The 26784-nt window shown below is 32.0% G+C and overlaps 3 protein-coding genes across 6 annotated transcripts in view; 2 read left to right on the plus strand and 1 right to left on the minus strand.

Annotated features, from left to right (window-relative positions):
• Positions 1-22304, plus strand: part of LOC144851613 (rab3 GTPase-activating protein non-catalytic subunit-like) — a 194146-nt gene extending 171842 nt beyond the window's left edge. The window contains exon 29 of the mRNA XM_078709157.1: positions 22293-22304. The gene's annotated coding sequence lies outside the window, so the exon portion shown is untranslated. The remainder of the gene's footprint in view (positions 1-22292) is intronic.
• LOC144851630 (glycoprotein hormone beta-5-like) overlaps positions 1-26784 on the minus strand; it is a 234143-nt gene that overhangs the window by 30170 nt on the left and 177189 nt on the right. The gene's annotated exons all lie outside the window — the stretch shown is intronic.
• Positions 4511-26784, plus strand: part of LOC144851618 (serine/threonine-protein phosphatase 4 regulatory subunit 4-like) — a 38919-nt gene continuing 16645 nt past the window's right edge. For 3 of the 4 annotated variants that reach the window (XM_078709173.1, XM_078709177.1, XM_078709175.1), the window contains exons 1-13: positions 4511-4779; positions 5427-5500; positions 8699-8801; positions 9430-9577; positions 11395-11468; positions 14962-15068; positions 15681-15788; positions 16260-16381; positions 23785-23907; positions 24304-24401; positions 24857-24883; positions 25777-25854; positions 26431-26550. In XM_078709173.1, coding sequence (XP_078565299.1) covers positions 4690-4779; positions 5427-5500; positions 8699-8801; positions 9430-9577; positions 11395-11468; positions 14962-15068; positions 15681-15788; positions 16260-16381; positions 23785-23907; positions 24304-24401; positions 24857-24883; positions 25777-25854; positions 26431-26550 — 1272 coding nt within the window. In that variant the 5' untranslated portion in view covers positions 4511-4689. The remainder of the gene's footprint in view (positions 4780-5426; positions 5501-8698; positions 8802-9429; positions 9578-11394; positions 11469-14961; positions 15069-15680; positions 15789-16259; positions 16382-23784; positions 23908-24303; positions 24402-24856; positions 24884-25776; positions 25855-26430; positions 26551-26784) is intronic. The other variant, XM_078709174.1, reaches the window with a different exon arrangement.

Genomic DNA, 26784 nt, shown 5'->3' on the forward strand with positions numbered 1-26784 from the left:
TTATATCAAAATGGATTAAGCATTTTGTTTACGAAACGTTTATTTGGACATTGGCCTAGCTGGTGACGTATTTGTCTGTGTTGATCAAAGTAAACTCAACTTAAAAATGTGATTAATTGTGTTTTTATTACCAGCTTGACAGTATAAGCAATTTTGTGTTTATTTCTATGTAATTATGTAACGAAATACAAGTTAATATTCATCTTCTTGTCAGTTGGTACGAAGCAGAAACAAATTAAGCTTTATACCCTAGAGGACTGTACACTTTCAACTACAGATTCGTGGTTTAGACAGATCTTAAGGAAAAATCAATAGGCCTTATACTTTAAGATTTAGAATGGCGCTGATGACATCAGCATTCTCTGATTATGAATACGAATAATAAGAATTCTTCGTATGTTAGTTGACTTTGTATAAGTATACATCATTTCAGCATGATCAGGTATATCACTGATGATTGATAAATAAAGCCTATCGTCTGAGATTTATTTTCATTGTCAGCAACAGGGTCTTCAGCAATTGGGTTTTTGGTCAAACTGAGTTTTTTTGAAAAATTGATTTTCAACATGATGTTTTTTTCCGTCAAAACAAATTCAGAAAACTAGATTTCGGAAAACTGAATTTTCGGCAATTTACCGGTAGTTTTCAACAAATTTAACTCAAACATGGTTTTCGATAAACAGAGTCAGTAAACAAAGTTTTGGAAGATAGGTTTACATGCAAATTTAATTTTAACAAATGATTTTCGGTAATTAAACTAGATCAAACTAGATTTCGGAAAATCAAATTTTTCGGTAAACTGAGTTTTCGAAAACAAACAAAGTGTTTTTGGTTAAACTTTGTTTCAGCAAATTTGATTTCGGAATTTTGCGTTGAACGCGGTTTTCAGTAAACATGGTTTTTAGTAAATTGAGTTTTCTACTACATGGTTTCGGTAAAACATGTTTAACAAACTTTCTTCTGTCTGATTTTTCTTCTAATTATTCAGCAAAAGTTTATTTGATTTGATTTCGGCAAATATATATTTTGACAAACTTTATTTTGATAGAGCAGGATTTTCTTAAGTTTCCTGTCAACCGAGTATCCGGTAGGGACTGGTTTTCCTAAAACTTCAGAAAAGTGTGTTCCAGCGTGTACTTACAGGGTACATCATCTACCGAGAATCTACATATTATAATAATAAGTTCACAATGATTTCTGTAAAAGTAAAATCATCTGCAGCGTTCCTAACAGCCAACTGTTATTGTAACTGCTGTGAAATCCCTTTCAAAAGTCATGAAAACATTTTTACAGAATTAAGATGTTTATTATTTTTGCAGCAAAATTGATTCGAATGATGTCATCATTAAGTGACGGTTAACATAATATAATATCATTTGATATTAGATATAAAGGTGGTAATGATTAGGTGTTTTCAATTAATGGCATAACCTTAATATCATTACGTCATACGCGCGCGTTGCTCTTCTTGTTAATGACAAAGGCGAGGTAATAACAGTATCTTCATTTTTGACCTTGATATTTAGGAGAGGATCATTTAAAAGAAAAAAAACTTGAATGGATTGACAATCGGAGGAGGTGATTGATTGGTGTCCATTAGTCACTGTATAATAGGTATACGCATCTAATGAAACGATAACAAATACGAGAAACTAAGGTTGTTTTAAGCTTTCAGTATCAATGATTCTTTCTATAATGCTTTCTGGAATTCTGGACATCTAGAACTAGAATGTATAATCCGATTGTAATAATTGTATTACTATATAGTTTTATCTATATTCAAGTTATGTAATATTGTTTAAAAGGGTATATAGGCTAAAGCTACATTATCAAACTAGTTTGACAACAAACATTGTGATGTGCCCAAATATGGTAGTGATATGCTTAAAAATATGGTAGTGATATGACATCATCATGTCCATATAATTATGGGCACATCACATTTTTTGGGACATAAAGTTTGATAGTGTAGACAGAGCTTTATAGTAAAGTTTGAAAAGTATACACGTTTCTGTTGTTATAATAAATTTCCTGTTATTCTGATGATTCAATACTCTTACCAGATTCACTACTATACTAATCAAGTAAAACTCTGTCTACACTATCAAACTAGTTTGACAAAAAGTGTGTGATGTACCCAAATATGGTAGTGCTATGCCCAAATATGGTAGTGATGACATCATCATGTCCATATATGAGCACATCATCATTTTGCACATAAAGTTTGATAGTGTAGACAGAGCTTTACTGTGCAAATCAATCAGATTAAAAAATAAAGGGAAATACTCTGAGGCCTGAACCCAGACGGTCAGTTAAGCATTACTTACAAAACCTACACAAATACATTTTAAAGATTTAATATACCTAGGGCCTATATGAAAAATGATGGTAAATAAAATAAAACTTCGAATAGGCAATTAAGTTTTAATATCAGTATTAACTTTGACCGTATGTATATAAATATATTGTATAATCCGGGTTGTAAAATGAAAACAAACAAATGAAAATGTGTGAACTATTTTAAAACGGAATAGATGATAATGATGATCCTGTGTATAGCAAAATATAAGAAAATTTATGAAAAAAGGAGTAATACAGAATTCATATATGTAAAAATGTTACTTATGAACTGTAACGACATTTACAAGTTAAATAATACGATTTTATGTAATATGAGATAATATGAATGTGAATAAGTGGTGTTTGCGCCACAAAAGAGAAAAAAAAAACTTTGACCGAAAACCCGAACAAAACATAAACGTTTACATTTAAAGCTTGTTTCCCATTAGCGACGAAACGCAAGGACGTTACGCAACGTAAGTGATTTGACCAATCACAAACGATGGATTATTTGAAAAGTGGCTTGTCATTGGTCAACTAGCTTGCGTTGCGCGTACGTCCTAGGGGAAAGCACGCTTTACGTTTCAGAATCACGTCTCCAGGTTTTTGTTAAACAAACCTTTCAATTACGGGTAAATAAAATTGAATAGGTCTACATTTTTTTTTTTTATCAATCAATCTTTTAAAAAAATAAAATTGTATGAAATTAAAATATCATATTTACCAATATTTCATTGTATTTTGATTTGACGTTTTCATCAATTTGTCAACGCGCATGTCACGTTAGTATCGTCACTGTGTGAATATTTGCGTGCGTTGTTTCGAGGTAGAAATTAAATTAACAAATACACAGATCTTCAACAAATGTAAACAATTTAATTATTGTTTCTGGTTGCCATCTTATAATTGTTAATACGTGAAGGTGAGTGCGGGGTCACGGCCGTAATCAACTTCTATATTACTTTCTCCATTGTGGTAATTATTAATTTTCTTCTATGATTCGTCGTCGGCGCCTGAAAAAGATGTATTTTGTGCCTCGTGGCAGTAGCTGACGTTTAAATAGTAATTCTGAAAATAATGACAAATGGAAAATGCTTGTCGTAACGAATTTGAGTAGTGTGTGTTGTTGGACAGATAAAAATAATTAAGTCGTGATTTTAAAAAAGTAGGCCTACGAATTTATGAGAAAAATTAAGCGACATAAAGCCAATAGGCCTATAATTATGGTCATTTAAATAAATAAATGTTCAATTCGACACTGTTTTAAGACCCGGTTGAAGACATTGAGTGCCTTCTTGTAATATGTGCTATTTTATTTTAAGTAATTTTGATGGATTCCTTTAAAAAAAGTTATATGGATGGCAAAGAAACCTAAAGTGTTGTGTTACCATGGGCAATTATTTCGACACTATAGGCCTAAACAGCGCCCCTTCAAAGTACGAATATTGTACGTTTTTTTACGCGCGCGCCCTTTCATTGATACCTTGCTTAGACGATAGATGGCGCTTGTACATATTTTGAAGCTATCTTCATAATCCGATGTCATTATCATTAATAATGCTGGTTAATGGAACTTGTTTACACGAAATATGCCAATTAATCGTTAACTATCAATCGCACGCTATATTTAGACGCTAATTCAGATACCAAATAATGATACACCTTCAGTTGCTATTAGCAACGTACGGTGATGATGTACGCTATCAACCAATCAATTAAGAGTTTGATATTTCCGGCAAAATTGTGAAATTTCACTATGTAAGAAAAGGTCACAATTACAAACAAACAAAAAACCCACACATAATGATATTTTATCCTAGTATCTTATGATTAAATCATAGAGATACGGCTTACGTACTTATTATAATTATTCAATATCCATAATAATTAATATAACAATTTTTTTTCCCACCTTGGTCTTTAAGTTCAATTTGCTATTGAAAAATATTAACGTTTTAAGAAATCGTAATTAATCGATGGCAATATTTAAACATACTTTGAAATGTTTCAATTATTTTATCTATACAATAAAAAATGCTTTTATGAGATTTATTTAGACTAAAAATGATCATTTTTGTTTGTCGAGGAGGACTATCGAATCCGATTCCTTCTCCAATTTAAAATAGCGCCATCTATAACTGAGATTGTTTTTCTAAAAACCAATGGCGGCGATAAACAACGACGCTGCTACCGTAAAAACTAACCAAGTCGAATCAATCAAATAACTTTTCTAGGAGATAATTATTTGCCTTTGATGTACCACTGACACGAAAAAGTGCAAATAATGTAATCAAGGATTTTATTAGTAAAATAGGTGCATTTTAACGTTACAATTTACTATTTACTACAATGGATTGGAGCTCCAAGGAAGGTGTCGCGGAGATCGAGGAGAATTTGGCCGATCTCAGCCTTGAGAAAACAATAACCAGTAGCCTAAAGGTAAATAAGGTTAAGCTAATAATAGCCTATCTTATAAAGATAAGTCTAAAGTGAATCAGTTAAAAATTGTATCAGGTTTGAAAACGATTTTATTACATCTTTTGATCAGGCAGACAAGCCACTTTTTTTTTTTTTTTCATGAAATTTCGTAAAATAAAATCAGTGTTATTATTACTGCTGGTTACCGAGTTATGTACTAAACTAGGCCTACGCCCGGAAGGGACCGGTACCGCCCGGTAGAGATTTGTTATATAAAATCCCATCAAGTACATGCAAACATTATATTTAATGTAATTGTGATATTTAATTGTACTTTTTATACATTTTTTAATGTAAAAAAATGTCAAAATACTGATTAGGCTAGCCGAGGTTTATTTCGAAACTGTCCTGTTCCACGATACTAAACTAAAGGAATAAACTTCCCCTCCCCTTCATAATATATAGGGGTGTGTCAGAACTCTGATAGGTGTTGGCCTAGCCCCAAGAAGCACTACCTCTGGGTTATATGGTATTCCCTAATTAATGACACAACGTATTGAAATATTATTAGACAACAGTACAAAAAATACAGTACACTACAGATCAATCGACAATAAATGAACATTATTTAAAAATATACTTTTTATTTTGACTTGTTTTCTTTGCAGAGTGCAGAGGAGATCGAGCGTTTGACTGTTGATGAGAGTTTAAATGACATTCAACGTGCTGTGTTTTTATTAAGGTGAGGATGACAAATGGAATGAATGTCATGCCTAACTACTGTAGCAAAGCATTACATTTTTCATCAAAAATTCAATTATATTTTCTTTTTTATCATGTTTACATTGTTTTTATACATTTAAAAATATATTTGTAAGCTTGAAATTAGTGTGAATTTGTCATCTTAAATTTTTAAGTTTTACCAATCTTTAGTGTTACTACTGTATATAAAATTCAAAATGAACTACATACTACCAAGGCAATCTAACAACAGGATGCTAAACTCCAGACATCAAAGAGTTTATCTTAACAGACACTGCAGGCCGTGGAGAGTACATTGTACAGTATTGGTGGTATTTGTTGCAGCCAGACATAAGATCAAAGGACTGTTACGAGTTCCTATATTGGCAAGGTGAACTCAGTGTCCTGTTGTTAGATTGCCTTGATACTACATACAGTATACACAGGCAATAATAGACTAAATTAACCTTAATTTTTATTCACCATTTTGATAACTTACTGTATCCACCATCACTACTTTTTTAGAGTTGTTTATTCTGTATTTAAACCTCAAGATTAATTTATTTATTGAAATGGTTTTTTTTATGAACAACTTTCAAATAAATAACCAATATTCTTAAGATATGTCTACACTATCAAACTTTATGTGACAAACAAATGTGATATGCCCATATATGGACATGATGATGTCATATCACTACTACCATATTTAGGCATCACTATCGTAATTTGGGCACATCACACTTTTTTTTTCAAACTAGTTTGATACTGTAGTATAGCTTTAAAATGCTTCAATACATCCCTATGGTAAAGTGCACAATTGATTTGATGGGATAGTCTGGCCATTGTTCTGATTGTCCAATAATCAATTCTTTATCCTTATTTTGAAAGAAGTCCATTCAGGTGACCATTGTATACAAGACCTCTCAAGGACTAGATGCTGTTGGTTTTAATAAAATAGAGATATTTATTTAAATATTGGCTGGGTCCCAAAACTGTTGATTTAGTTTAACTGTATTGTTTGGGATTAAAGAAAGTGAAATAACTTCATGTACTATATTTTTATGCACAGTATACTTACAGTACTACAGTACAGTAGTACAGTACTACTACAGTAGTACTAGCCCTGTTTAGTACTAGCCCAATGTGTAATGTACTGCACACTGGGCAAGTTGGCAACCCAATTTTTTGTGGCCTTATGCAAAATTCTACATCGTTCCCAACATGAACAGGAAAACACTAGCTCTACCCTTACATCTTGTACTTGTATGGTGATGAATAGTTCAGGCTACCAAAGCATATTGGTTTGTTGGGCTAGTACAATTGACTAAACTACTACACCTACTACTGTAGTCGGCTATTAAAAACTGTTATTAGGTTACTGTCCAAGACTCTCTCACATAACTCTGCTCGCTCCTCTACCACAAAATGTGATTTTAAAACTAATACTGTAAGTAATAGTAATTATGATATGTCCTGTTAATAATTTAAAAAAACATAAAATTCTTGTGTTTGGGAATTAAGATAAAACCAGGATGTAAGATAACATATTAAATATTGAACTACAGTACTGAAGTAACTGTACATATGCATATTATTTAAGACTCTTTAGAATTCTGTTGACATTAAAACGATTAGGGCCGTTGTATACAAACAAGTTTTAAGAAAAGAAACCATCACCACTATAGCACTATAATTGATAATAGTCATCCATGTTTGTGATATCAATAATCAACTATTGTTTGTTGTTTGTTGAAGACTATCTTTCATCAATTATCGTTGATAAATCTTCTTTCCCCGTGGAATTGTTTGTTTTATTTTGAATAAACGACAACGACGTAACATTGTGAGATAACGTTAGATCTGGAACGACCCAATTAACCTGGTTAGTATTCATTTAATATTTGTACAATACTGAGTACATTCCCTTTGAATTTACATTAGTGTAGGTGAGATTTTAAAGATGTATTGTTCCCCAAAAACATGAAAAATGAAGATTAATTAAATCAGACTTTAAATAGGTTATTTTGTATTTTTAATAAAGTTAATCAATTCCGTAGAAAAAAACAAAACGAAAACAATGTTTTCACTTATAAAATAACATAATAAATGGTTAAATTCAACCAAAAATTCATTGGCTGACAGCCAATTTGTTTAATTTACAGTTTTTTTCAGGTAAATAAATTTTGTTTAGATCCTATTTTTGGTCAAAGTAGATAACTATTATGTGGCATTAAAATGGCATATTTTAAAAATTATTTTTCAGAGAGACAATACATTTTTAAGGCACAATCAAAATTAGGTGTGGTATTTGAGCTATGATGTAAAGTTTTACTATACAGTACAATTGTCTACATAATATTGATTAGAGATTTAACTAATGAGTTTGTATTATGACCTAGGTTAGAAATTTTAAATATGTAAAGTGATATAATATTTCATCATTGTATTATGACTGTTGCATATAAATAACCAATTCAGTTTAATTTAATTTATGAGCAACAGCCAGTTACTGTAGTTAATACTGTTGGCTTTAATTGTCACACAGATTAACTTCAATCATATAAAATAATAATTACAGTACTGTAAATTCTATTGTTTTTTATTTCAATTCAATTCAAGTTAACATTTATTTCTTTTAAAACAAAATAACAATAAAAAAGAACATTTCTTTTAATTTACAAATATTTTATGAGAATAAACAGAAAAAGTAAGAGTAATTTGAAAAGGTCCTGTGGTATATCTACACCGTACTATACCAAAACCTGGGGAAAAAAAGGGGAGCTGTCATAAAAAAAAATTGTATATCCAAGTTTAACTGGAATGTGAGGAAGTCCCCCCCCCCTCCCTTAGACAGACACCACCATGTATGATTGCTCCATGTGGCAGACATACTGTACTGTAGCACAGCGTCTACAGTAGTTACAGTAACTACAGTATATATATGCGCATCACATTTTTTTGTCACATAAAGTTTGATAGTGTAGACAGAGCTTTACACATTACCATTTTACTATTTATCATAAGTACAATACAACCTAGCCAGGTGAATGTCTTATCACCTGTGAGCATCATATAACAGATTCTTTATTTTCTCAGCCCAATCCCTGTATTTTATCAAACGTCATCATGCCAATTGAAATATTTTCCCTGTGTGATGACTAATAACAATCTTGTCTGATCTGATTGTTTTCTTTAGCTCCGGTCAAGAGGTCCAACGGATCAGCGTCATTAAGAATCTAGCTTCTCTTATCACAGACAATCATGATGACGCAATGCGAAGGGTCGTGCCCAAAGTTAGGGTAAGAAAAAATGTCAATATCTATCACTTTTTAAGACAAACTGGACAAATTCATTTATTTCCTTTTTTTCGGATAGCACATCCATATACAACAAAACCAAAAGAGACAAAATTTCACCAGGAAATTAACAATAGCATCTTCCACAAAAGCAACCTAAAATATCAAAATATATATACTCACATTTTTTTATCACTAATACAATTATTTATGACATTGTGACATAATTTATTTTAGAATAGATTGTTTGTTGTAAACTGATTAATTAAAGATACATGTATTGTCCCCCAAAAGCATGAAAAATGAAGATTAATAAAATTAGAATTTAAATAGACCATTTTGCAGTTTTAATAAAGTTATTCATTTCTGTAAAAAAAAATTATTTTTATTTTACTTATAAAAAGTTAATTTTAACCAAAAACCATTGTCTGACAGACAATTTAAGTATTTTTTTACTTAAGTTTAAGTACATTTTTTTCAGATAATTATTTATTAATTAATGTGACATTAAAATGGCATATTCAACAAAACATTAAAAAAATTGTAGGGGGACAATTATCTTTAAAGATTTAGCATTTTACGTAGAGATTTTTTGCAAAAAAAAACATTTTAAAGTGATTGTTATTTTTAGGAGGTGCTACATCTGGCCAGCATTGAACTTCAACAGGCTGCAGCCGAAACATTTGTTCATATCGCAGAGAAGCAGATTGTATTGCACGCTACGTATTCACAAACGTTCCTGCAAACGATTCTAACAAATATTGACAACAGAGATCCAGGTAAGTTGTTTGTTTTATAACATTCGTCCTCAAATGCAGGAAATTCAGATTAAGTCCTCAATAGACAAATGGCAGCCATAGCACCTAAAAGCCAACTCAGACACAGTATCGTACAAAGAGTCATCTCATCGAGAGAAAGTTCATTCATTCATTCAAGTAAAAATTAATTTCTTTCAAAATGAGAATAACGATAAAAAACATTTCTTTCAATTTACAAATAAATTATGAGATTATAAAATTTAAAAGAAAGAAGTTAAACATGTTAAATAATGTTTTCCTGGCGACCTAAAAACTACTGTATGCCCGATGCTATCTCAAGACAATTAGTCTCTTCTGAAAGATGCACTGGGTTTTTTCAAGTGCACAAGAGCCAGATGTGTACACTGGACCGTTATACAGTATGTTATATCTGAGAAGACTTTACCGGTATCCTACCACCAGAACTAATGCAATGTCTCTCAAAAAACAAAATACTGTGTACACAATAAAAGAAGCATTAATCTAAATGCCAACTTTATGTCAATGGTTACCAGATGTCTTTATGTAGCTGGTCACGTGACCAGTACCAGAACGGTGTTGAGGAGAGACTTGAACCTATGCCGATTCTATAGATGGTTGACGGCGACCCTGCCTTAACCGCTCGGCCACTCAACTTGTATATATTATCAGTCATGTCTTGAGGAGAGCGTTGAACCTACAGTACATGCCGATTCTATATATGGTTGGCGGCAATCCTGCCTTAAATGCTCGGCCACTCAACTTGTATATATTATCATTCTCAGACATGTACTATGTACTATAGGTGGTGACAGCAAGGTGGAGGGGAGGCTGTGTGTAGGGATTTATATAATAGAGGATATACTGTACTGTATATTGAAAAAATTGGGTTGATATAGGAATCCAATTGATATGAATACAAATATGCTGCAAATATACCATTAGTCCATTAATTCTACACACTCTACCGCCATAATATAATTACTGTACTGTTTTGTATGTATTATTAAATTAATACCAAGTAATTACAGTAATGTTGGTGCTGTCCAATATTGCTTTTAGTGCAAGATTAACTGCTTATGCTTTGATGTGGAAGCAAATCCCAACGGTGGGGACAAGCACTAGACATGGCTTACCTTTTCAGCATAATGAATCAAAATTAATTATGTATTGACTTTAATTATAATAAAAATTGCATAAATTTACTCTATTACAATAGTATACTATAATGCACTGTTTTTATAACATTGTGCTGTAAAGACTTTGTAATTGTACAGTTAACTCTCCCAATACCAAACTCTCTGAAAACCAGAAACTCTCCCAAAACCAGACTTTTCTAGAGGTTCAAAATGTCCCATATTCATTTTTACCATTAAAAACACATTTTGAATACCAGACTTTCGGCCAGCCCAAAGGTGTCTGGATTGGATTGGATTTATAGTTACCACTAACGCTATATTATTTAATATAAAAAGTTATAGTAAACGATTATATTTGCTACATATTAAACCAATATTGGTTGAATTAGAACAGTCATAACAATATATCGCATACAGATATAACAGTGATTCTATTGTTTGGGAAACATGTATTTTTCTATTGTAAAATACCACAGTGCTACAGTATTAATACCTCTGGCTACACTATGAAACTAGTTTGACCAAAAAAAATGCTAGTGATATGTCCAAATATGGTACTGATGATCATCATGTCCATATATGGGCACATCACATTTGTTTGTCACATAAAGTTTGATAGTGTAGACAGAGACTATTGTATTGTATTTGATAATTACTACAGTATTTTTTATTTTTTTTTAGATATTTCTGAAGCATGGTTAGGTGTTCTGTTACAAGTTATTTCACATTTACCGAAAGATCTTATTCGAAAAGAGGCAAGTGAATACTGTATTTATTATAATATTATTTTATTATATTAAACATAAATTAATAATATATATTCATATTCATTTATTTCCCAGAAAACACACAAAATATACAAGCACAAACATCAGATAACCTTTAAAATATCAATAAAACCACACAAAATTCTGGCGGGTTGTGAAAAAAGGCATAAAATACTGCTGTGAACAGACTCTACAAATAAGCACGAAATGTAAATGTCATAACATTTGTTCAATGAATTTTTAATCAATTTGGAATTGAGATTAAAAAAACATGAAACCATTCAGTGAAATCATATTTAAACATGATATTGTAAATGAATACAGTATATAAATTATAAGTATTATCATAATAACCTCCAATCTACAACCATAGGAGGCGTATACGACAACGATCGATAAAGTACTCTGTTCTTTACACTATAGCTGAAATTTTATCATTTTTAAACTAAAGCTCTGTCTACACTATCAAACTTTATGTGAAAAAAATGTGATGTGCCCATGTATGGATATGGTGATGTCATATCACTACCATATTTGGGCATATCACTACCATATTTGGGCACATCACACTTTTTTTCAAACTAGTTTGATAGTGTAGACAGAGCTACTGTGTAAATGAAATTCTTGAAGATTGTCATTGAATATTGATAATACAGTTACTGCTGTATTTGATTAAAAAGTTGGAAGTACTAGGGTCATAAATTCTAATTAATGTTGTCCAAGTAGTGTGTTTGAATTGCATGCCATAATTATTTCAATAAGGTATTATTAACATGAACAAATTGGAAAGATTCAAATTACTGGTATCATAAATTGAAATTAAGTTGGAATAGAAGGAGATAGCATGTTGTGATTTGTTCCAATCCCGTCAAATTGATTTTACAAACCTATCAAATCAGGTTAAATTAAAAACACAAGTGCCAGAACGTGTACAGTAACCATGGCAATGATATTATGAACACTTTCGGTTCAGTAGAGTTGTCTGAATGTAATAACAGTCACTGATTACAAATCATGTGTAATAAAGTGATATAATCAAGTATGTACAATCGGCAGGTGTTTGTAGTAACGCGACCGTAGTAATGAGTCTCGTGTAGCTAACGACGCTGGTGTACTAACGAGGCTTGCGTGTAGTAACACCCATTGTGGTGGAGATAGTCATCTTAACAATGGTTTCATAGCATTGTGTTGTATCTTCTTTATTCATAGCCTATCCAGGAAATGGGTATTCGCCGTTGAGTGAGCGAATCATATATTTACGCATACATTTAGTTTTTGACCAATCGGTGTTGGTGATACAGCACAGCAATATATATTTATTCCAACAAATTTACTAGCTAGCGGTTATGGCGTTGCACCTTAGAGCTTATCTTTTTGGAAAGAATTCGGCGCATTATAAATATGAATTGAATTGTAAATTATAAATATTATTTAACTTATTCACATAACAATGTACTATATCATATCATCATGATTACATACTGTACATAATAATATTAATGTGTACAACACATGGCAAACAGATAATAATAAATAAAGAAATAATTTTTTTACAAAATTACTGTGTGCCTACTATTCTACATTAATATAATTTAAATACTTTTTTTTTTACACTACAGTTACAATTTTATAAAAGCTCTATTATAATTTTTAAGAAGTGAAAGTTTAAAGGGGGATTCTGGGTTTAAAATTGCTTTTAAATATCGTTTATTTATTAAATAAAAAATATTATAACAATATAGACATGTCAGAATGAAGAAGTAATAACGAGAAATTAAAAAAATTAAATTTTATATACATTTTAGGGTAAATTCATGGAAAGTCTGTTTTTCAGCAGCTTAGGGAAGCTCATTAATATTCATGAGATATTCACAAAATCACGTCATCAGTGGATTCCAAACTCGCGACGTCAAGCTTGTACGTTGTGTTTGTCAACTTGCATCTCTATGTCTAGCTCTCTCCCCTGTCAAACGACGACCACCCGATCATTGTGAAATACATTTTTTGTGGATTTTCTAAGCTAGGCCTAAAGTGTAATAATAACAGTAGTAGCATATATTTATTTGACATTTAATGAAATACAACATTTACTAGTACTAGTAGTACAGATTTACTGAGTCATAAATTATACTATTTTTATACCTCGAATAGTACAGATCGTATATCGGCTTCACGTACTAGGCTAGGCCTAGCCTAAATCATTTTATTCATGGGTGAGAGCCATTTCTGACTAGGGATTCCATGCCACGATGGCTACGTTAAAACATTAGGGCAATCATGGGCCTAGCTAGCATACTACTAAACGATTGGCCCATAAATAACAAAACTCAGTGGATTCCACACCCATCCTATCAACCAAACTCCTAAACAATCTAAGCCTAAAACGTTCTACAAAATCGGCTGTAAATATTGAGGCAAAACGAGGTCCGATCGCCTTCCGCACGTATGGTGTCCCGATCGTCTAATAAGTAGGCCAAAAAAGCGGATACTGCATCAAGCAAGTAGACCAGGTAGTAGGAAGGAGACCTAGCCGATCCGGCCCAGTTAAAAATTGAGCTAGCTAGTGTAGTAGACCCTATGCGAATTGATACTACCAGGCCTTTTACTATAGGCTACACTTTTTAAAATTAGCAATACTTATTCTTATGTTTACAAATATTCCAACTCTCTCATTCGAGCTATATTATCTATACCATTCCGGTAGGTCGAGTCGACCTTCAATCAAATACTGTACATCGTTCATGTTGTGATTATAGACGGGGTATACTCGACCCGACCAGTTTGGTATTGTATATTGTATCTGCTTATCACGTGACGATGCCAGGCATGGGCAGAGAGTGAGCACGTGTATCGTCATCTCGCTCTCCTCGCTCAGGAATGTATACGTTACGCTTCATTGATTTTGAAAGCTTTCCCTAAGTCAGTGCGAAAATCGGCAAACGTAAAGTGCAAACATATCTAATTTTTCACTGTTTTGATGGATTTTCATAAAAAATTGACTTTATAAATGGGAAGACCGACTAAAATTACATCAGATAAGTATAATTTTACAAAAGTAATTGATATGGTTAATGATAACGAGTCGTCGGAAGATTGACCATTTCACGAATTTCCTATTCTGTAACCACAGTGTGATTTTGCCGTAGCTGCACTTGTAATCTGGCCTCATTTCACAGCCTTCGTTCTGCTTCACTGGGCGCTTATATAAATTGAAACTTTTACCGTTCAAGAGACAAACAAATATATTTTACATTTTTTGCTATTCATTTTAAACCCGGAACCCCCCTTTAACTTTTAATATCGGTTGATCTACTGTACTATAGTAACCCTATATTATGCTCACAAAGTGATAAATAAATACATTAAATTTTCATGTCATTAAAAAACAATTATATTTAAGTATTTAGGATACAATATTGTGTTTATGATTTTTGTATGTATTTTAACTAAACTATTTTGTTTTTCTAATTGTTTCTGGTAGATTTTAACGGTAGCTATTTCTAAAGGTAGGCTGACGCAATTAATGCAATCACGTCTTGCGAGCTGTCTCATCCTGGGAAAAATAGCAACACGCTTTGACTCGTTCATGTAAGCATTCACTTTGTGTTATTTGAGTGCTTGCTTTATTTTTACCAAAAGAGGCTTATTTTAAAACGATCGTTAAATAAGTGGGATTATTTTTTTTTTATCAATGTTTTTGCATTTTTTATATTTTGTTTATGTCTTTAGGCACATAATCACTGTCCTATCAGATAGGTGGTAATCCCCCTAAAACAGGCTTTTTTGTGAATCAGTTAACCGGGGTAACCCCCTATTCGTTTCGAAAGAGAACTTAACTGGGTTCTTTAAAATGCGCACAGTTATAACAGTGTACACTGGACCTACGGTTTATAGTACTTATCTGAGAAGACTTGATCCACCACCAGAACTAGGAGCGAGTCGGCCTCAAACCCATGCCAATATTGTTGGCTCTGTATCTATGGTAAACAGCGCCCCTGCCTTAACTACTCGGCCATTAAAGTCATTTACTAGATACTTTCAATAAAAAATTTAATGACAAAAAACGATTGACATTTCATTGACCTATTCTCAAGATCAAGTATTTAAATCAAAATGTCAAATTATAATATAGAAATTATAAACCCGAAGCTATCTGTTAATTATCGCTTCAAATATTATATTTGTTATTTTATTTTTTAGGATCAGGAAAGATCTTTTACCTCTCGTAACCTCATTATGCCAAGACATCGAGTATGAAGTGAGGGCGTGCATGTGTCGGCAATTGGATGCCGTGGCAAGAGGATTAGGGTAAGTTTAAACCAATCAGAGGGGTTTATAGAGGATTATGGATGCATTTTATGACGATATTTTGCTAAAGGCTCGGCTTGTACTTTAGAAGGTTAAAAGTTAAGTGCATCTGCTGTAGGGATTGTGCGATCTATCATAATTTGTCAAAGAATGTGATTCATTTCAAACATCACAATTTATAGGATTTCTTTTTTTTTAATGACGTCAATAAATTCATTCAGATTAAGTGACGTTTTTTTTAGTACTGATTGGTCGAAAGTTCAAACTATTTTTTTTTTGTGGGGTTAGAAGGAATAATTCCAAAGGAATTGTACAGTAGAACCTCTTTATGTCATAGGAGAGGGGAGGTCTTCTGAATAAAAAGTGGCCTCTCATTTTATGGAGAAATGTCCTATGAATAGGAGGGGTCTAAAAGAAGGGGTTCTAATGTACAGCAGCTGAAATTTATATTTAATTACATTGTCCTTGTAGACTGGAACCAACAAAAAGTGCAATTCTACCGGAGCTAGTTGAACTTAGCAATGATGAGGAGAGCTGTGTACGATTAGCAGCACTGGAAACTATAGTCAACCTACTAAGTCTGCTGGATGATGGTAAGTTTCTGAATCACAATTTAATTACTGCAGTAAAATGTATTTACTGCAGTAAAATGTATTTACTGCAGTAAAATGTAATTACTGTAGTAAAATCTAATTACTGCAGTAAAATGTAATTATACTATACTATATAGATTTATAAAGCGTTAGTAAATGTAATTACTACAGTAACCTTAAATTACTGCAGTAAAATGTAATTACTGCTGTAATCTTAAATTACATTATTACTATTTTGCTTTTAAATAATTTTTAAAACTTTATGCACATTACGCAAGAAAGTAAACAGTGGCAGTGTATACAAAAACAGATACAGACAGAAGTTACAACAAATACACTAAAATATATTTGCGAACCTTTGACTTTGACCTATATCCCGATTATAGTGGGTAATAACATGTAACATGTGACCCCATTTTATTTGATCTTGTAATCATTGTGCAATTTAAAGAATATTATTTATAGTTTAACAGCATTGTGTGTACAGTTTACCATTATCTGTGTAAATGGCGTGCCTTCAATTCAACACAGTTTTGTTAGTGACATTTTCCGCCTGAAAAAATTGTTTACTAATACCGTAGTTCCTCGGGTATAATCCCACCTCGGGTATAATCCCACCCCCGACTTTACGATTACCTTCGCACGCAAGCATATCCCCGGGCAAAGTCCCAGTGTTAATTTAACATTAGGCCAGAGGTGGGCCTAGGCCTACTGTAGCTAGCTAGGCCGACGTCAATTTCTCACCAAAAAAATAGAGTAATTTCTCTGAATTTGGCTGACTTAAAACTCATCGAACATTGTTAAGTTGAATACAACCTAAGGCTAGCATACCCCGATCGTCACGTTCTGTACATCCTTTCGCCGTCGTGTACATTCTTTCTTGTTGTTTACACTACTGTGCATGCTTGATTACCGAAAAAAAACCCAAAAAAACACCGCCCTCTATACCGACCGGCTTGTGCAGTAGAGTTTGTGTCACATGCAGCAACATGCGATTTACACAGAGAGCTCGAGCGTGTGGGTGAACATGAAGAACTCGTATGATCGAGTTCATGTCGATTTAGGAAGCTAGGCCTAGATCACATTTTAGGGTATTTTTTAAGTAGAAATCTCGGGGAAAATCTATACGGTAGGCATAGCACAGGTAAGACCAATTAGGCCGCCTAGGCCTAGATGGCCTGGCCGTCTAATTGCTAGGCCTACATCGGAATATAGCTTTTAGATAGCCTAAATCGTAGCTAGAAGAAATATCGTCATTTTCAGTTCATGCAGCGGGAAATCCCCGGGTATAGTCCCACCTCCCAAATTCGGGCAAATTTCACGTACAAGGGGGGTGGGATTATACCCGGGGAACTACGGTAATAATATTCCTTCTTATAGCAGTTATTTGACAATGCTTCTATGCGCTTCACATTATTACCCCAGTCACGTATGGAAACATACTCCCATAATGCAGCTAGTAATCGGCACAAAGTTGTGTCTTGATCAAATCAAGTACCCATTTATACACCTGGGTGGAGTATCCCCAATGTTGAGTATGTTTTCCTTTATGCCATGTTGTAGGCGTACTGTACTATCAAGTGCTTCATTATAATATGATAAAGCCCCATTCCCTACGTTTTTTTAAATTACGGTCACAAAGTTAATACATTTATTGTAAAAATACATGGTCCTATTGTGATAACTTTTTTCATCTTTAAATGGTTTAAAATGTGAAAAATAAGTTGATTCTAATAATTTAAGCGTTTCGCTCTAAATATTAGTAATATAATTTACAAAACGTCACCAAATTTATGGAATAAGGGATTAATTTTGAAGGCAAAGAGAGAAATTGTATGAAAAAGATCTAATCTGTATTGACGATGTGGATTTATTGTGTCTAAAACAGACACAAAAGCATTTTTTCCAAGAAAATTTAACCTACGTTACAAAGAGTGATGTCTGTTTGTATTGAATATGCGTTGCAGTTCAAATAATGTCACATATTAAATCAATTGTAAGCAACAACAGTACTACATACAGTACATGCATATTTATAGTTAATACATATTTTCTTTGTATTTTGGGAGCTTGTTCACTTGTACTGTGCTGCACAATTTCCATTAAAATATGATCAAATAACAAATAATTGATATAAAATTTTAAAATGTATATAATAACGGCCAAGAAATACAGTCCACACATTCCCAGTATCGGACAATTTCTTGTTTCCTAGAATGTTTGTATTCCGAATTTACTGATTGTAAAGAATTTAGCCTTTTATAAGAAAAAGTCTGGTTTTTGCTGTAATTTCTAATATCATTATCATTGTATTACATTATAATCTCTATGTTTTTCAGTGTAGTTAATAATGTGTGAGTATTAACAGTATTGTATGTATATTTTTGTGTGTGTGTGAAAATAGCATATCTGAGTACATTGGAATGTCTCCTGAGTTTATGTTGTAGGCATGATTTGGGAATTACGAAAGGTGACATAGTTAATGATGTGTGGCGTAAATCATGCTTGTGTTAAAACAGCAAAAAGTAATAAAACATAAAGGTCAGATTGCTGGGTGTTTAAATTATTATTCCATTTGATCTTTGCCAATTCGTTAGTATACTTACATAAAATTTAAAAATATGTTTTAATTTTTATTCATACAGTAGGTGTAATTTTTGTATTATCGTACAGTATTATGAGAGTATGAACTTTAGCACAATAGGGTCTGGATATGAAATTTGGAAATTCGTGGTGGGATTATACTTGGATTTATTGCATAAAACAATGTATTTATTCAAAGTCTTATTCTCTCTGAATTCAGCTTAAATTAGAGGGTGGGATTATATTCAAACATTAGATTACTTTAATAATAAAAAATCAAATTCACAATTGTGCACTTATCAATTGTATGACCCACTATACAACCCCCGAGAGAGGTGCGTCATTTGCCGATGTGCATCATACTGTATGAATAGTGTGACGCACCTCTGGGTAAAAAAATTTACTTACCTTTAGGTGACCATGACGCACCTATTTTGACGCCTTGGGACCAAGGTTTTCTAATATGGTGTGTGGTAAAGTGACGGACATTGACACACCATTGTTCATTGATGTGACATACCAATTTAGTTTTTTGACACACCGCTGCATCAATAATTATTTGTAAATGATGCATCCATGACGCACGTCTCCCCGGGGGTCGTATAGTGTGCCATACAATTGTGCATATTTTTTTAAACTTTAATACTGTAAATGTACTTTTTATAGCCTATGTATTGTACAATAATTTAATCAATTATGTTGATTTAAATATTATAAGCCTCCATTCAATTGTATTTTTTGTAGACTTGTTTAGGTTATTCACTTCAACTAGAGATCCTACTGTAGGCCTTGTATCTTCTATAATATAACCCATTAAAATTGTTGCAAATTTCATTCAACAAAAATTAATTCATTTTACAAATCCCAAAAGTACAATTTCATATAATTCTCAAGATAAATTGTTGTTTCAAAGTGAAAAATTGTATATATTTTTTTTTATTTCCTGAAACATATTTCTTAAGAATGTTTCAAATGTCTAGGGGCATGTTTTGTCCCTTTTCTATGACTCAATATTGAAGAATTCTAAATTCTTTTTTTGTTAAATTTGAGTCTTGTTTCACTCTCTCATAATTCATCCATAAATTCTTAGATTCCCCTAATAATTTGTCAATACAACAAGAACAAATCAATCCCTGAAGATATTTTTTTTACAAAAAAAATATTAACCTGTATAAAGCTCTGTCTACAGTATTAAACTTTATGTGACCAAAAAATGCCCGATGATGATGTCATATCAATACCATATTTGAGTATATCACTACCATATTTGGGCACATCACACTTTTTTTTGATAGTTTAGACAGAGCTTTATAAGACAAAGTTGTGTACATATGTGGTCATTGTACTAAAGATCAACAATGTAATTGGTTTACCTATAAGTATAATGTACTGAAAATAAATCAGTTTCATATAAAGGGAATTTAAATTGTATTTATATTTTACAGGGTAGTTTAAACCTTTGATATATTTTTGAATGTAATTTTTTATAATTTTAGCAAAATAATCATTAACTGCAATATATACAAAGTTTGGTATGTACAGGTACCCCACATTATGGTCTCGTACTAAAGCAGACAAAAATGAGTTGGTTCGATATTATTAGTGGATCAATACCATATTAAAAGTGAAACACAATTTAGAGGTTGCAATTATTATATATTTCCAGAGTAGTTTAAACCTCTGATTGAACAATTTTTACAGTCTTTTAGCCCTGCAATTTGCATAAAAAAAAAAAATATCTATTGTTCTAATACATATAAAAATAGGACAGCCAAAACACAATGTGAAACTACTGTACGTTTAATATACTAATTCTTTTAATTTGCATTACTTCCATTTTAAATTGTAGTACAGTAGGCTTTATATTGAAAATTGCTATCTACTGAGTTCCCATATATATACAATTGTGGGATTACCTATTCAAAAAGAACACCTTTTGACCTATTGGTGTTAAATACAACAGTTATATTTATCTGGTCTGATAGTACCATTTGGTATTTCACAATAGTATAAAAGAGTATAATAGCTAGCTGTGTGTTTTGGAAATTGAACAGGACCTGCTAAGTAAAAAGTATTTTTATTGAGTACTGTCTAAATACAATATTGAAAGAAGGTGTTTATATAGCGTTGGGATGGGGTTGCGCCATGCTTTAACAGTTTTATTGTGAACTTATACTTAGACAATACAAACCTACTGACAAGGTAAAGCAGGGTTATCAGGTATTGTTACCCCTTGCAGGAGTTTATTTGAGGTTGTGAGTAAAAATAGGAATTGTGGGAAGATAAAGTACAAGAAGTGTAACTGGCCCCAGTTGGTTCTAACGCCAAATTATATTTATGAAACTCCTTCTTTGCCCCAGTGTCTATATCATATAAAAATATTATTTTCACTAAATTCTTTTACCAACAATAATTGTTTTCCTCATTGTTATTACTCTAACACCAGATTCTATATATGAATCTCCTTCATTGCCCCAGTGTCTTATCAAATCAAAGATATTCTTGTATTCGCTAAATTGTTATACCAGCAATAATTGTTTTGTTCTTCTTATTTACTTAAACACCAAATTCTAAATATGAATCTCCTTCTTTGCCCCAGTGTCTATATCATAACAAAATATTCTTATTTTTGCTAAATTCTTTACCAATAATAATTGTTTTGCTCTTGTTAAACTTTCTCTTTACAAACCTGGGTCGACAACACACAGGATTTGAGAATGATTTTGTTTGTCAAATCCAACATACTGTACAAACACATAAGGCTTTAAAGTCTCAAAAAGACATGACTTACAGAATTTTTTACTGTGGACTCTTGACATTTTAAAAGAGCATCTTATAAACAAAGCTGTTTGGTGTTTTTATGAGGAATATGTTAAAACTTACAGTATGCAATTTAATATTCTTTCTAATCTTTTTCTTGCTCAACAAGGCATTGCAAAGAATTCATTTTTTACACAAGGTATCTTTATACTAGATAAATAGCTTTGAATTTTTGCATGGCCCCTTTTTTTTGCCTTTTTTACGAAAGTTTCTTCGTAAATTAATTGTGTATTTTATTATTTCAATTTTTTTATTTTAATTGGCATTGCACACTATTTTTATCTGTATTAAACTATATTTTTATATAATTTATTTTATTATTAAGTACAGTACCTTCCTATGTACGATTTTATGTGTAGAAGTTTGCTTGCCATATGTCCCTCTAAATGTTAAGCAGTTTTTAGTATGGCCTACAAGAACTGTTGTAACTACAGCTATTGGTCAATACTTTTATTAGTGTGTGTGTATTATTTCAATGTTTTTATTTTAAAAGTGCACTTTGTGTATTTTTGTTATGGTTATTAATTACAGACGTTTTAACAATGTAGTACCCTACATACTGTACATTATTCTCTGAAGAGGAAGAATTAAGTACAATACTGTATAACAAAATTCATTTCCACATTTCCCCTCTAACTGAGACCTGTTTAACTATATATCAGTCAATACTAGAGTTATATTGTATTGACAGACATCCTAAACACCTATTAATACACCTGTAGACAGTTATATTGGGTCAGATAATCTTTGTATGCACACATCGATTGTATGTCTTTATAGTGTTCAATTCTAATTGTATTCATTTTGCTGGTGTGTCATTACATGCTATTGTTAGCTATGTCTAATGAGCTTCTTTCAGTGGGCAGAGACAATAGACTTTTCAATTTAAGACCTACAGTACAACCTATTTGTTATTGGTCACAGCCTGGATATACAGTAGAATCCACCAAAACTATGTCAAATAATCATTATTTGATGCCCAAAATAACTATGTCAAATAACTAGGTCATCTATGTCATCGAAAGCTCTTTTCAGTAATGTCTTGCTAAGAACTGCAAATAATTTTCAAAACCATAAACATTTGTGCCTCCTTTAAAATGCATTCTGTGTAATATAAACAGACAATCTCCCCAGAGCCTACCAGTTAGGGAAAGTTGACCTTATTCAATTATCTATCAATTGATCTTTATAAAAAAAAAATTCTGAAGGGATTTTATTTTTGCTATTAATGATGTATTGTCTCCCAAAAACATGAAAAATGAAGATTACTTAGATCAGACTTTGAATAGACTATTCTGTAGTTTTAATAAAGTTCCCTTCCGTAAAAAATGTTTTTTCATATAAAATGACAAAATAAATGGTAAAATTCAATCAAAAACCCATTAGCCGGCAGCCAATTTTTTGCTTTCAATTACAGTTTTTTCAGGTAAATACATTTTTTCGTTTCAATTATTTTTCAAAGTGTATAGCTATTATGCGACATTAAAATGGCATATTCAACAACAAAAATTTTAAATAACTATTTTTCAGGGGGACAATACATCTTTAATGCTTATCTTAAATGGCATGAAACATCACCAGTTTGTTTTATTATGACTTTATATGAACACTTTGCTCTTATGGCCTAAATCTTCAATGATGAAATTCAGATAGCATTTATTGCAATCGTCATTTTACTGATTTTGTTACAATTTTCTTTCCATGTTACGTAAAGTATGCACTGCATGTTTAAATTTACACTAAAGCTCTGTCTACACTATCAAGCTTTATGTGACAAAAAATGTGATGTGCCCATATATGGACATGATGGTGTAATATCACTACCATATTTAGGTATATCACTACCATATTTGGGCACATCATTTTTTGTCAAACTAGTTTGATGGTGTGGACAGAGCTTTTATCCGTGGTATTCCCTTGTTTTCCATTTCTTTTTCTTCCATTTCAATCATTGATGGTTTCGTAAATATATTTTGCCCTTTATGTATTATTTATTGCAGAAACATGTACGCAGACGATTATCCCACTAATTTGTAAATTTTGTGAGACTGCCATGATACAAGAGGATGCCACGCTACCAACCGTTGCGAGACAATTTGGAAAGTTATCTCACGGTTTATCAGGTATAGAAACCTGTTGCAATAGAGTTCTGTTAATCCAGTTAATTACCCTGTTTTAATGAACATTTTTGTAATGTTAACACACATAAATGATGTTATTGTTATTGCCTATTTTAAACCAATAGATACACTGATTATGTTTAAATAACAGTATAAGCTCCAAATAACAAGAGGGAAGCCATGATTCGACATTTCGATCTTCATTTGATCAGTATCAGGAATTATTACCTATATGTTTAGTTTTTATATTGCTTATAAATATTATCTGTTATATGATATGTAATAGATTATCTCTTCAAGGTGTAATCATAACCATAAAATATGAAGAATTTTTGTGTATGAATGATGTTATAATTTGTTGTTTCTAATGTGTGTGTGTCTATTTTTTTTTTTTTTTAGTTAATCTAAATGAAGAACAGAAAGCATGGATGATGAGTTTCTATTGCAAGCTATGTTTACTTGGTCTTAATAATAAAAATAAAGATAATGGAATACAGGTAGGCAAATTAACTATCTTCTCTCCCATATCATTTATATTAAAAATACATATTATACATACGCTAAGAACAACAATGAACACCAAATAACGTTAGTCTAGGTTTGATATTGATAAACAGACATTTTGGCACACATGTCATGTCATACCTACACTTCAGCTGGAATAGTAAGTTTTACTATTTCCAGCTCAGGTGTAGGTATGACTTATTTTTCAATCTATTATGGATAGCTATACGAATATTTCAAATTTTCGTAACAAGTTTCACCTTTAAGAGTAGCTGAATAAATACCCATATTCTTTACCCTATATTACAAGATACAAGATAACTTTAACTGGTAGTATTTAAACTGTTTTGTTCCAGCAAAACTTGTTTTTTGAGAAATAACAACTTTTCAACATTTATAAGACTTCTTTTGTTCACTCTTCATTAATTTTTATTTCATTATTATGAAGGAAAAAGACCCACCAGTATTAACAAAGGTGAAACAATCTTTATAAGTTTTATGTGTGGTTAGGTTTTGGAACTTTTTGTTTGGGCATTGATAAATCTGTGGCACATGGCGGATCCAGAGTTATATTCTGAAGGATGTCCATGGATATAGTTTTTTTACGTGTTTATGACAAGGCCTTCTCTGAATCCGCCACTGATATCATCGTTAACATTATTAAAGATTGATGTTTTTTAATAACTAAAGCTCTGTCTACCCTATCAAACTTGATGTGACAAAATATGTGACCATATATGGAAATGTTCCATACCATTACCATATTTGGGCATATCACACATTTTTGGTCAAACTAGTTTGATAGTGTAGACAGAGCTTTATAATATGTGTATAATTTTAACCTGATTGAAGTGTGTATCAAGTATAATACATATTTTGTTTCAGCAATTGTATTAAATGTCATACTAATTTGTTAATGTGTCATTTTAATAATTCACTTATTATAAGATTTGTATCACTGTTTTGTGCTTAATTTAAAATATTATTAATTTGCTTTTTTTTATATAAGAATAATTATTCAACAATATCATCATAATTGTTAACCTACTTAAACTTTGCACCAGATGTGTTACTATGCGTAATTGTTTCCAATAAATTTACAATTAATTCTTGGGTTAGGACTCGAACCCACAACTTCCAGATCAGTGGCCTGGTGTTCATACAAATCAAGATTGCGCTGATGATATCATAAGTACATTCATCATCATCATTATATTATCATCAATATCATCTCCAATAATCAGATATGGAAGTTATTAAACCATGTATAGTATTACTATGTTGTCATTTTCGTTTTCCGCTCCATCTTCCTGGAAAGAGAAATTTGAGCTTGTACATTATAAAACTATGTATATTCTTACATTACAGAGTCCGCCGGTTTTACCAATTTATACTGATGAAGATAGATATATAGAGTGTAGAATAGCTTCGGCCTTTAATATACCTGTGAGTATTTCCGAGAAAGTAGTTAATATTTAACCTAAGCTCTTATAATTACTGTCATGTGATCTATTACGAAATAGTTATTGTCTGGAAGTTTTTCATGAAGCTTAATTAAAAGACAACGCAAATATAGAGCCATGGGAATTAAATAATATGGTTCTCATCCACAAATTTTAGGAAAGTATTTTGGTTAACTTTCATTGCTAGATTTTAATCACATGCACAAACACTCCCGTCCCATCATCTAGTGCTCAAACATACCAAGGACGCTAAACTCGCCTTGCCAAGATAGGAACTCGTAACAGTCCTTTGATCTTATGTCTGACTGCGACAAATACCAACGGTACTGTACTATGTACATATTCTCCAAAGTCCAGTGTCTCATTTGAGGAAGCCAATTGGCCAATCGAAAATCAGTGGGAGCATGGAACTAATCGTGTCGCAGCCACAGATAAACCCTTTGATCTCCGGAGCTCAGTATCCTGTTGTTAGATTGTCTTAAACATACTGAATAATGCATTCTACAATGGCCTCATTTTTCCATTATAATTATATTCAAATATTGTTTTGTTATTTCAGTGTATGGTCTTGTTTGCTGGTGCTCGTAACTTTAAAAGAGAACTTCATGGAACCTTTGCCAGTCTCTGTGATGACCCACATCCTATGGTCAGGTCAACTATAGCCACTGGGTTTCATGAGGTCAGTGAAGCCAACTTTTAAATGGCCCTGTTAAACGATGTCTCTTGAATAGATGTGTTAATTGAATAAATATTCTTGACTGGACAGATACCACTTTCACTCTAGTAAACTCTAGTGGAGTGGGGGTGTGTGATTAACACCGATCTTTTGTTTGGGATGTGCCCCGGCATGTGTAAACCCTAGGAGATATCAAAGATGTAAAGATCTGTCTACACTATCAAACTTTATGTGCCA

The sequence above is a fragment of the Antedon bifida genome, chromosome 9 (genome assembly GCF_963402885.1).
Source record: "Antedon bifida chromosome 9, ecAntBifi1.1, whole genome shotgun sequence".
Lineage (NCBI taxonomy): Eukaryota > Metazoa > Echinodermata > Crinoidea > Comatulida > Antedonidae > Antedon > Antedon bifida.